Source organism: Rhinoraja longicauda, chromosome 8, assembly GCF_053455715.1.
Source record: "Rhinoraja longicauda isolate Sanriku21f chromosome 8, sRhiLon1.1, whole genome shotgun sequence".
NCBI classification, from domain to species: Eukaryota; Metazoa; Chordata; class Chondrichthyes; order Rajiformes; family Arhynchobatidae; genus Rhinoraja; species Rhinoraja longicauda.
In genome coordinates, this window is record NC_135960.1 from 67,242,097 (window position 1) to 67,254,873 (window position 12,777).

At 46.3% G+C, this 12,777-nt stretch overlaps 1 protein-coding gene across 3 annotated transcripts in view; it reads left to right on the forward strand.

The window, feature by feature from the left end:
• Nucleotides 1-12,777, forward strand: part of slc12a8 (solute carrier family 12 member 8) — a 73,237-nt gene that overhangs the window by 10,044 nt on the left and 50,416 nt on the right. For all 3 annotated transcript variants that reach the window (XR_013547588.1, XM_078404580.1, XM_078404581.1), the window contains exons 2-4: nucleotides 8,077-8,294; nucleotides 9,658-9,804; nucleotides 11,000-11,191. Coding sequence is in view for 2 of the 3 variants with exons in the window: in XM_078404580.1 (XP_078260706.1) it covers nucleotides 8,169-8,294; nucleotides 9,658-9,804; nucleotides 11,000-11,191 (465 nt within the window). In the remaining variant the exon portion in view is untranslated. The remainder of the gene's footprint in view (nucleotides 1-8,076; nucleotides 8,295-9,657; nucleotides 9,805-10,999; nucleotides 11,192-12,777) is intronic.

Genomic DNA, 12,777 nt, shown 5'->3' on the forward strand with positions numbered 1-12,777 from the left:
TGCAGTGGTACACTCTGTTCCTTGACCTTCGAGCTCACTGTCCGTGTGACTGGCATTGTTTCTTTCCGAAGACTGTCCGGAGATGGGTCCCGACCAAAGACATCCACCTATCCACATTCTCCAGTGATGCTGCCTGACCCGCTGAGCTCCTCCAAACACGTTGTGTCTTTCCTTGGTAAACCAGTGTCTGCATTTCCTTGCTTTCTACTGTTTCAAATACCCTGCGTGTTTGTTCCTCTCCTGATAGGTTTGATATGCTTGTTCTGTCCGCAATTATCTCTGTCCTGAACATAAGGTGGTGGGTGTATGGAACGATCTGCTGGAGGAGGTAGTTGAGGCAGGTACTATCAAAACATTTAAAAGAAATCTGGACAGGTACATGGATAGGAAAGGGTCAAAGGGATGTGGCAGGGAACTTGGAGAAATCAGGGTGATCATAAGTCATATAGCACGCCCTTCGGCCCAACTTGCCCATGCCGACCAACATGCCCATTCTATACTAATCCCACCTGCCCACGTTTGACACTTATGATCACCCTGATTTCTCCAAGTTCCTTGCTGTTGCATCTTTAATGTTTCTAACACTTCGCCTCCTGAAAGAGGAGGTTGATGGAGTGGTTGATGGAGGTTGAGATGCAGATCAATTGGTAACAAAGACTGAAGAAATGGTGATGTTCTGTGAAGAGAAGGCCAGGTGGAACATTTGACGATGTTTAAAATGGGGAGTTTGGGTGGTGTAAATGAGGCGAAGAGATCAGTAACTGGGATCGAACAGAGTTAAAGTGACCACTGGTGATGAGTAAAATCGGAGTAGTTGGGGTTTGGAATATTGTGGTTTGTTGTCATCTACGACAATTTGTGTCCATCCTGTGACCTATACCCACGGCCGACACAGTTTAGATGATGGAATTAATGCTACTGGCTGTAACCAAATTGGATAAAATCTTCTATCGCAAAGGAAATTAAACACTATACAGAATAAAGATCAACTGAGAGAGGTAGTGGTCAAAGATAATAGAGCAGAGCAAGATAGACCACTCGACCCTAAAAACCGCAGTATGTCATGGCGCCATTTTAGTAAGCAGAAACTTGCAGTAACATTTTTTTTTTTTAAACCAAAATCTGTGAATTGATAGATGAGATATATTCTGCATTTTAATGGTATCATCACACATACTGTTCCCCCAAAACACTGATTACACTACGAGAGGCGGGGTTTGCCTACTAAAATGGCGGACATTACGCTCCTTTGCGTACTACACTTCAATCTAGGCGATTTCAACAGAGTGGTCCATCTTGCTCCTTGAGTATCTTTGGTAGTGGTGGGAGAAAACAAGTTTTGCAGGTTTATAGTGCACAGTGATAGTTAATACTTAATGACAATTCAGTAATGTCTGACGTGCCTGGGGTACTAGTTGTGCGTTGAGCAATCAGATATTTCTGTGATGATTAAAGCAGGTGGACAGACAATGGATGAACATGGAAGTAGCAATTGGAGTTCAATGTTCAATGTGACAGGTTTTAGTTGTGAACATCAGGTTTCAAAGCCAGTTCTGTGCAGTTCTATTTTAAGAAAGCTTTCAAGCTCAAAGCAGAAATACATGGAAAAATTATACAATCAACAGAGAGAGAAAAACAGCCTGGTGGAACGAGTTGGAAATGGTAATTTGGTGATCTTGTTAGAGTTAATCCCTTTCTGTTCTTCATTACCCCTCAGGCTGATGCCCAAATTGTGGATTATGATTAGTACTGTGGATTATGGTCAGTGCACAAAATGTCACAAGGTGCTGGAGTAACTCAGCAGGTCAGTCAGCATCTATGGAGAACATGTGAAGACTCGTACCAACCAGAAACGTCACCTATCCATGTTATCCAGAGCTATCCAGAGATGCTGCCTGACCCACTGAGTTACTCCAGCACTCTGTGAAACATCACTTATCCATGTTCTCCAGAGATGCTGCCTGACCCACTGAGTTACTCCAGCATTTTGTGTCTTTTTGTATGAACCAGCATCTGCAGTTCCTGGTCCCTACTTCTCTATCATAACGTTTCTTTGGCTGGGTAACCAAGGCCCACAGGCTGCGAACTCTCATGGTGCGGCGCTGAGAAATAGCGATGTGATATAATTTATATCACAGTTTAACACAATGTACCGTTTCCTTTAATCAAAAGGAAAGTGTGGTCGGACATGTGTAAGTGGACGAGTCCCCACCTTTGATGCAACGTCATATGTTGAAAGACTGGAGCGACTAGGCTTGTATACACAGGAATTTAGAAGGATGAGAGGAGATCTTATCGAAACGTATAAGATTATTAAGGGGTTGGACACGTTAGAGGCAGGAAACATGTTCCCAATGTTGGGGGAGTCCAGAACAAGGGGCCACAGTTTAAGAATAAGGGGTAGGCCATTTAGAACTGAGATGGGGAAAACTTTTTCAGTCAGGGAGTTGTGAATCTGTGGAATTCTCTGCCTCAGAAAGCAGTGGAGGCCAATTCTCTGAATGCATTCAAGAGAGAGCTAGATAGAGCTCTTAAGGATAGCGGAGTCAGGGGGTATGGGGAGAAGGCAGGAACGGGGTGCTGATTGAGAATGATCAGCCATGATCACATTGAATGGCGGTACTGGCTCAAAGGGCTGAATGGCCTCCTCCTGCACCTATTGTCAAGGCAGGCATAGAATAGTAGATGTCCAACGTTAGGATAGCAGTGGCTGATCTCGGTCTTGCCTGGCCTGTCCGTGCCTGGTCCAGGCCCAGACTGGGAGGGGCTTGGTCTCTGGCTGTCTGGTGTCGAACACGAGGATAACAACATGTATTATAAACCCAATGCCTTTCATAGCTATCTAGGCTACATTTCTTCCCACCCTGCTTCCTGCAAAGACTATATCCCCTACTCCCAATTCCTCTGTCTACGCCGCATCTGTGCCCAAGATGAGATGTTCCATACCAGGACATCTGAGATGTCCTCATTCTTTAGGGGAAAAAGGTTTCCCCTTTTCCATCATAGACGAGGCCCTCACAAGTGTCTCCTTGGTACACCGCAGCTCCGTCCATGCTCCCCCTCCCCGCAGTCGCAACAGGGACAGAGTCCCCCTAGTTCTCACCTTTCACCCCATCAGCCATTGTACATAATCCACTGACATTTCCGCCACCTCCAACACGATCCGACCACTAGCCACGTCTTCCCTATCTACCCCTTTCTGCCTTCCGCAGAGACCGTTCCCTCTGCAACTTTCTGTTTAGCTCATCCCTACCCACCAAAACAACCCCCTCCCCAGGTACTAAAATCCTTGCTGATCTAGAGTGGGAAACTCTTCAAGACCGTAGGACCAAATTACGCCTGACGACCATCGATAAAAGAACGCACGGGTTTATTCCAAGCGACATCAAGAGTCATCTTCAATCTGCAAATTCATCCAGACAACCAAAGACTGGGCAACCGGGGCTTTACAAATACAACATCATCCCAACAAGTAAAGACTGTTATAGGTATTCACTGTACTCCAAGACAATTCGTGAATGGAATGATCTCCACCATGACATTCGCACTGTGCCCGACGTTAAGACCTTCAAGACCAAGTTGGAAACAATCGATATTAAGACGTTGGCCTTTAAGGCCCACTTTAATATTTAATTGTGACTTGGCACATGACTCTCCTAACGTATGTGACAACCAGTGATGGTGATTATACGTCAAGATACAGAGACAGGTACTTTCCCCTGCAACCGCTGGAGGTGCAACACCTGTCCCGATAGCTCCTCCCTCAACTCTGTCCAAGGACCCTGACAGTCCTTTCAGGTGAGGCAGAGGTTCACATTGCTCCTCCTCCAACCTCATCTACTGGATCCACTGTTCTAGGTGTGGACTCCTATATATCAGCGAGACCAAGCGCAGACTCGGCGGTCATTTCACTGAACACCTCCGCTCAGTCCGCCTAGACCTACCTGATCTCCCGGTTGCTAAACACTTTAACCCCCCCCTCCCATTCCCATACTGACCTTACTGTCCTGGGACTCCACTGTCAGAGTGAAGCCAAACATAAATTGGAGGAACAGCACCTCATATTTTGCTTGGGCAGCTTACAACTGGTATGAATATTTATTTCTCTAACTTCAAGTAAACCTTGCTTACCCTCTCTCTCTCTCTGCCCCCCCCCCCCCATCCCAGTCCTCTGACTAGTTTCACTGTCCTGATTAATTTTGTTGATTGTATGCCTCTTTGTCATCTTCCCCTCAGCCAACAATGAATCATTCGACATTTCCTTGATCAGCGTCTGCTTTGATCTGTTGTTTTCACACCTTACCCTTCCATATCTCTAGTCTCCCTCCTCCCTGACAATAGTCTGAAGAAGGGTCTCGACCCAAAACGTCACCCATTTTTTCTATCCAGAGATGCTGCCTGTCCCGTTGAGTTACTCCAGCATTTTGTGCTTATCTTCAATGTAAACCAGCATCTGCAGTTTCTTAGGTAGACACAAAATGCTGGAGTAACTCAGCGGGCCAGGCAGCATCTTGGGAGATGCTGCCTGGTCCGCTGAGTTACTCCAGCATTTTGTGCCTACCTCTCCTGAGATGCTGCCTGGCCCGCTGAGTTACTCCAGCATTTTGTGTCTACCTCTCATGAGATGCTGTCAGGCCCGCTGAGTTGCTCCAGCATTTTGTGCCTGCCTTCGATTTATACCAGCATCTGCAGTTTTTTTTCCTACACATCTTCAATTCCTCGCTACGCATGAGGTTAGCAGTGGTCAAGCAGGGTCTGGCTCTGCTCTGTCCGAGCCTGGTCCTGGTCTAGAGGGACTGATATCCGTCTGGGAAGGGCTGGTCTCTGGCAGCCCAGGGGAAGCACTGACCCTGAAGGCTCCCACACTCACAAAGTGCCTCCCGTGACCGACACACCCCAGCGATGATGCACCGCTCCAGGGATCCAGAAAACCATTAAAGGCAAAGAAAGCAAATTAAAATGCTTCCAGATTATTGAAAAGTTGTTTTTTTTTAACAAAAGCCAGCTAAAATATTTATAAATTATTAAGTGCATTAAACTAAACAAAGAGTAAGAACAGCGATAGAGGGATATGGGTCATGTATTTGATTAGTACTGGTGCCAGGGGTTATGTGGAGAAGGCAGGAGAATGGGGTTGGGAGGGAGAGATCGATCAGCCACGAGTGAATGGTGGAGTGGGCTTGATGGGCCGAATGGCCTAATTTGTTCCTATCACTTGACTTTGTGCACAGGCAGATGTGATCAGTTTAAGTTGGCATCATGTTTAGCACATTAAGTTGGCATCATGTGGGCACATTCCTGTGCTTTCCTATTCTGTGTACCAGTTCCAAACAATCTATGTAATTAAGTTTGCAACCCATGCTGGGTAAATCTGAGTATCGATGACATTTAGGATAAGATTTTTATTATCCAGTGTGTTGATTACTTTGTTGGATATTTGTTGTATCTTTCTGTTTAGATTGTATCTTCCCCTTCACTCTACCTATTGTACTTGAGTTTAATTTGATTGTATTTATGTACAGCATTATCTGATTGGATAGCATGCAAAACTAAGCTTTTCACTGTACCTCGTTACGCCTGACAATAATAAACCTAAACCTAAACCTGATGGAAGTGTTTCTAAAACAACAGAATTTAAGGTTATTTTATTGAAGCATTAACCTTTGTCTGGTATTTATTCACAAAATGCTGGAGTAACTCAGCAGGTCAGGCAGCATCTCGGGAGAGAAGGAATGGGACCTTTGTCTGGTGATCGAATGAGATGTTTGAAAGTTACCGAGAATAGAGATAACTGTTCAGCCATGATCACGGTGAATGGCAGTGCTGGCTCGAAGGGCTGAATGGCCTACTCCCACACCTATTGCCTATTGTCTACTGTCTTTTGTTTCAAATTATGAAAAGAATTAAACCAGTAATTTAATATTCCTCTGTGTAGGAAGAAACTGCTGATAGTATAAGAAAATAACTGCAGATGCTGGTACAAATCGATTTATTCACAAAATGCTGGAGTAACTCAGCAGGTCAGGCAGCATCTCGGGAGAGAAGGAATGGGTGACGTTTCGGGTCGAGACCCTTCTTCAGACTGATGTCGGGGGTGGGACAAAGGAAGGATATAGGTGGAGACAGGAAGATAGAGGGAGATCTGGGAAGGAGGAGGGGAAGGGAGGGACAGAGGAGCTATCTGAAGTTGGAGAAGTCTACGTTCATACCACCGGGCCGCAAACTGCCCAGGCGAAATATGAGGTGCTGCTCCTCCAATTTCCGGGGGGCCTCACTATGGCACTGGAGGAGGCCCATGACAGAGAGGTCAGACTGGGAATGGGAGTGGGAGTTAAAGTGCTGGGCCACCGGGAGATCAGTTGCGTTAATGCAGACCGAGCGTAGGTGTTCAGCGAAGCGATCGCCGAGCCTGCGCTTGGTTTCGCCGATATAAATAAGTTGACATCTAGAGCAGCGGATGCAATAGATGAGGTTGGAGGAGGTGCAGGTGAACCTCTGTCTCACCTGGAAAGACTGTTTGGGTCCTTTGATGGAGTTGAGGGGGGAGGTAAAGGGACAGGTGTTGCATCTCGTGCGGTTGCAAGGGAAAGTGCCCGGGGTTAGGGTGGTTTGGGTAGGAAGGGACGAGTGGACCAGGGAGTTGCGGAGGGAACGGTCTCTGCGGAACGCAGAGAGGGGAGGGGATGGGAAGATATGGCCAGTGGTGGGGTCCTGTTGTAGGTGACGGAAATGTTGATGGATGATATGTTGGGTCTGCTGGCTGGTGGGGTGGAAGGTGAGAACGAGGGGGATCCTGTCCTTGTTGCGAGTGGGGGGAGGGGGAGCAAGAGCGGAGCTGCGGGATGTAGAAGAGACCCTAGTAAGAGCCTCATCTATAATGGAGGAGGGGAAGCCCCGTTTTCTGAAGAACGAGGACATCTCGGAAGCCCTAGTCTGAAACACCTCATCCCGGGCGCAGATGCGGCGTAGACGGAGGAATTGGGAGTAGGGGATAGACTTTTTGCAGGGGACCGGGTGGGAAGAAGTGTAGTCCAGATAGCTGTGCGAGTCGGTGGGCTTGTTGTAAATGTCCGTCACTAGTTTTTCTCCTGTGATGGAGATGGTGAGGTCCAGAAACGGGAGGGAGATGTCAGAGATAGTCCAGGTATATTTAAGGGCAGGATGGAAATTGGAGGTGAAGTGTATGAAGTTAGTGAGTTCTGCATGGGTGCAAGAGGTAGCACCAATGCAGTCGTCGATGTAGCGGAGTTAGAGTTCGGGGATGGGGCCAGTGTACGTCTGGAACAGGGATTGTTCGACGTACCCGACAAAGAGGCAGGCGTAGCTAGGGCCCATGCGAGTGCCCATAGCTACGCCTCTGGTTTGGAGGAAGTGGGAGGAGTCAAAGGAGAAGTTGTTGAGGGTAAGAACCAGCTCTGCTAGGTGGAGGAGAGTGTTGGTCGATGGGGATTGGCTGGTTCTACGGTCGAGGAAGAAACGGAGGGCTTCGAGACCATCCTTGTGGGGGATGTCTAGTGAGGGTAGTAGGCCATACTGGGGGGTAAAAGTGGAGGGGGTCCATTGGAGACGGGAGAAGGGGTCATCAGTGGGGGGTCGGGACTCCTTACCATGGAAAAAGGCTCGGCTGATGCCGGCTTACACCGAAGATAGACACAAAATGCTGGAGTAACTCAGCGGGACAGGCAGCATCTCTGGAGAGAAGGAATGGGTGACGTTTCGGGTCTTCAGTCTGAAGAAAGTTCTCGACCCAAAACATCACCCATCCTCATTCGGCTTGGTTCACGTCTCGTATTGTTGTACGCTGATTTTGTTCTGGAGTGACTTATGTTAATTTTTTAGAAATAAATTAAAAATAGAATAATTGCCCGTTGATCTTTTGTGAGTTTAGTTGCTTTTCTATCAAGTAACACTTGCTATTTTGCCAATGTTGTTGTATATTACACTCCGTCGTATAACACATCCTGAGGCACCTGATATGTTTTGTCAGATAATTCCCATGACCATCTGTTAGAAACTTCCACGCGATATTCCTCACTGAGTTGAGTAACTAGAGACTTGTGTTTTATTTTATTTCAGGGCAGAGAATGAAGTGGTCTCTTATGAAGACGAGAGGAGACAAGCGGATCAGACTGGGGTGTTGATGTTCCTCTCTACGCCTCTTTCCGCTCATGGAAGATGTCTGGGATGTGAGGTGTGATCGAAGAGGATCAGACAAAGCAACACTACTGATGGGTAGCGCCCAGGAATCTCCGCCCACCCGCCATGTACAAGAACTATTCCATGAAGCTGCCCAGGTTAGAATTCTGCACTTAATGTCTTGTGATCTTTCTGAACACTGAGTTCAGTTCCAGAGGCTTGTGGAAGGCAAAGTGGAGTTTCCCTGGTTCTCGCCTTTCACCCCACCAGCCTCTGCATCCAACACACCTTCCTTTGACATTCCTGCCGTCTCCAATGTGATCCCGCCACCAGTCACATATTCTCACCTCCACCCCTTTCTGTCTTCTGCAGGGACCGCTCCCTCTGCAAATCCTTTGTTCACTCACAGATAGATAGACACAAAACGCTGGAGGAACTCAGCGGGACAGGCAGCATCTCTGGAGAGAAGGAAAGGGTGAGACGTTTCGGGTCGAACCTTTCTGCAGACTCACTCATGGTCAGATGTTCACTCATTCTTTCTCAGCCAGACTACCCCTCAGCACCAACACAATGTTTCTGATAACTCTCTTAGATTTCACTATGTTATGGTGTGTAGCTTTTGCAAGAAAGCTTTCATAGAAATGTAAAATGTTTGTGAAAGATTAAATGGGATATATTATTATTTATTAAATTTAGCTGTTATTCGTGCTTGATAAAAGATAGACAAAAGGAAATGTAATGCGACCATCGCAGAGATACCATCAATATATGCGTTGCTTTATCCATGTCCAAAACACACAGAGTGCTGGAGGAACTCAGCGGGTCAGACAGCATCTGTGGAGGGAATGGACAGGCAACATTTCAGGTTGGGACCCTTCACTCCTGAAACTCCGGCTGTCTATTCCCTCCACAGATGCAGCCTGACCCGCAGAGTTCCTCCGGCACTTTGTGTTTTGCTCGAGAGGCTCATGGAATTCCAATCTGCAGTTCCTTGTGCCTCCAGTTTAACCATGTTAACAGATTAGAGCAACTAGAATCTTGTGTTGTATATGGTGAGCACAGTTGTTGAAAATATATCAGTACTTTGGAACGAATTAAGGTAATTCTCTGTTTTAAGAACTGACGTGTGTGCAATCCTATTTGTACACAATTATGGGCTACTTCAAAACTTGCATCCACAATAATTAACCACAAATATATATCATTACATATTTGATGAACGGGAGATTATAGGTTGCATCCTGCAGTTGAGTAGATTCATACTTGTTGAGATAATATGAAGACATTTCAGTTTCTGTTTCAGGAGATGGATTGTTATTGAGCACATTTTAAACAGTTAGATTGTAGGCTGTCTTCCAACAGCATAGAACATCACACATTCAAGTTCCTGGTTCTTCATGGAATCTTCTTTTTGTACCAAGTTATTGGATTAACATAGAAGCTTCGGATCAAAGAAGATGCAAGGGAAATGTAAGATGGTATGCTGGGACTAACGGAGAATGTTGCTGGATTATCTCTCAGGTTTCCCAGTCCCATGAGAAGCCCTGGTGGAAAGTGAAGATATTCGTCTGGGAACCAGTGTTATTTGGCACCTGGGATGGAGTCTTTACCACTTGTATGATCAACATCTTTGGAGTGGTTCTTTTTCTGCGGACTGGATGGCTCGTGGTAAGCCAATATTTTCCACAACTTTTATACCTGTGCTGAACTTTAAATGTGGGGGGAAAGGCACAAAATGCTGGAGTAACTCAGCGGGTCAGACAGCATCTCAGGAGAAAAGGAAGAGGCGATATTTCGGGTCGAGACCCTTCTTCAGACTGAGAGTCAGGGGAAAGGGATATGAGAGATATAGACTGTGATGTAAAGATATGCAGAACAAATGAATTAAAGATATTCAAAAAAGTAATGATGATAAAGGAAACAGGCCATTGTTTGTTGTGGCCTACGTCAGACAGACAATGAGACCCAACAACACGACTTTGAAGCTGGTACAACTTGGGTGGGGGAGGGATGGAGTGAGAGGGGATGCAAGGGTTACTTGCAGTTAGAGAAATAAATATTTATACTGCTGGGGTGTAAGCTGCCCAAGCGAAATATAGGGTGCTGTTCGTCCCATTTGCATTTGGCCTCACTCTGACAATGGAGGAGGCCCAGGTCAGTGTGGGAATGGGAAGAAGAATTAAAATGTTTGGCAACCGGGAGATCAGTTGGGTCCAGTCAGACTGAGCGAAGATGTTCAGCGAAACGATCGCCCAGTCTACGTTTGATCTCACCGATGTATAAGAGTCCACACCTTAAACAATGGATACAGTTGGAGGAGTATTGTGCGGGCACTAACCTCCTCTCAAAAAGCATCACAGTCTGTACAACATTCCCTTTCCATGTCGAAGGAAGAAATATTGGGAAAAGCAAATGAATGATTTTTGCATGGATGAGGGAACAGCAATAAATAAAAACATGTTTGACAGCCTCCTATTTCCCTGCAGTAACTTGTCATGGTTTTTTTTTTACAAAAAATGGATGGATGTGATTTGCTTCTTTTAATTTTGAAGCATTAAGCGATCTGAGTCTCAATGTCATCTTTTAAAAGTTTAGAATTTCTTTCCACATTCATTTTGTGTGCCGTAATAACAGTTTCCATATTTTATGCTGTTCGCTGAAACAAGTAGAAATTTTGATGTTTCTGGAATTTTATCTTTTCACTTGTGTGTTCTGCAAAACATTTTAAGACAGTGTAAATTGTCCCTAGTGTGTGTAGGATAGTGTTGGTGTGCAGGAGATCGCTGGTCGGTGCGGACTAGGTGGGCCCAAGGGCCCGTTTCTGCATTGTATCTCTAAACTAAACTAAACTAAACAATCTCAGGGTAATACCGGAGTCCTGCTGGGGATGTTCCTGGTCACCCTGGTGATCGTGGTGGCTTTGGTGACGGTTCTGTCGGGAATCGGCGTGTTGGAGAGGTGCAGTCTTGGCAACGGTGGAATATACTCGATGCTCTCCACGGTTCTGGGAGGTCGAGTCGGAGGAACTTTCGGATTTTTCTACGTACTTGGACAGGTAAGCGAGAGGTCACAATTATGTTTTTATTCTGAACCATGCAGATGGTTATTTTGGAGGCCCAGATTTTAACCCCTTCATCATCGGTGGCTATCACCGCCAAGGTACCACGCTCCACACGCCCTGCATCTTTTGTCCTTTTCCTTTCTTCAGACATGCCTCACAACCTCTCCCTCAGACCAAGATTTTGTTGCAGGGGGCTCCCCCATTGAGGTTGGTGATCTTCCTGAGAATCACCTTCGTGCTTAGTACCTTTCTCACCTTTGTAGATGTTCTTGGTGATGTTCGGTTTTGTAGCGTTTCAGACATTCTATGAGATTTCATGCAAACTATAATTCACGCACTCGGTCAGATTGCTGGGCTCAACGTTGAGTCTGCCTGGAGCCAACCCATAGAGTCACACAGCGCAGAAACAGGGCCTTCGGCCCAACTTATCCACGCCGACCAAGATGCCCCATCTACACTAGTCCCACATGCCTGCATTTTGCCAGTATCCCTCTAACCCTTTCCTATCCACGTGCCTGTCCAAGTGTCTTTTCTGAATGAACGAATGAATGAATGAATGATTCTCTATCATCACATGTGTCATTCTTGTGCCATTCATGTGTCACAGTGAGATTCTTTGTTTTGCATACACTAGAACTGGATGATTTCACGAGAGAGTTAGATTTAGCTCTTAGGACTAAAGGAGTCAAGGGATATGGGGGGAAAAGCAGGAACTGGGTACTGAATTTAGATTATCGTGTTGAATGCAGTGCTGGCTCGAAGGACTGCATGGCATACTTCTGCACCTATTTTCTATGTTTCTAAGAGTGGCCAGGTATAGGGTGCTGACAACATTACAAAGTATTCCAATACAAATTCGTTCCCAATGGTCCCCCTTTGTTCTCGGCAGCCCCCTCACGCTGGGTCCTCTTTTGTTCTTGGTGCCCCCCGCCTCCCCTCCCCTCAGTTTTAAATGGCCTCCCCTTTATTAATAGACCGTGCCCCCTGGTTCTGGACTCCCCCAACATTGGGAACATTTTTCCTGCATCTAGCTTGTCCAGTCCTTCTATAATTTTATACGTCTCTATAAGATCCCCTCTCATCCTTCTAAATTCCAGTGAATACAAGCCCAGTCTTTCTAATCTTTCCTCATATGACAGTCCCACCATCCCGGGGATTAACCTGGTGAATGATCTGTTTTGATCATTTGGTGGAATGGAAGGGAGGGATAGGTTTAACCATTAAGTGGTGAGGAGGAGGAAGTGCCAGCGTGTAGGTGGTGCAGCAAGGTGTCGATGTGGAGCAAGGATTTTCCACTGTACACGGCCCATCCGTGGCCACAGGCTGGTCCCTACCAGAGTGTAAACTACAGGCACCAGTGAGTCATTCAGTTTCAACAGCACCAGGCAAACAAAAAGACACACAGTGCAGGAGTAACTCTGCAGGTCAGGCAGCATCTCTGGAGAACATGGAAAAGTGACGTTTTGGGTCGGGACCCTTCAGGCTGATTGTGTGTGTGGGGGGGGGGGGGGGGGGAGCTTCAGTAGGTAAAGGTGTGAAAACAACATGTGAAAGTCTACATTTCCTTAGCATCTGCTTAG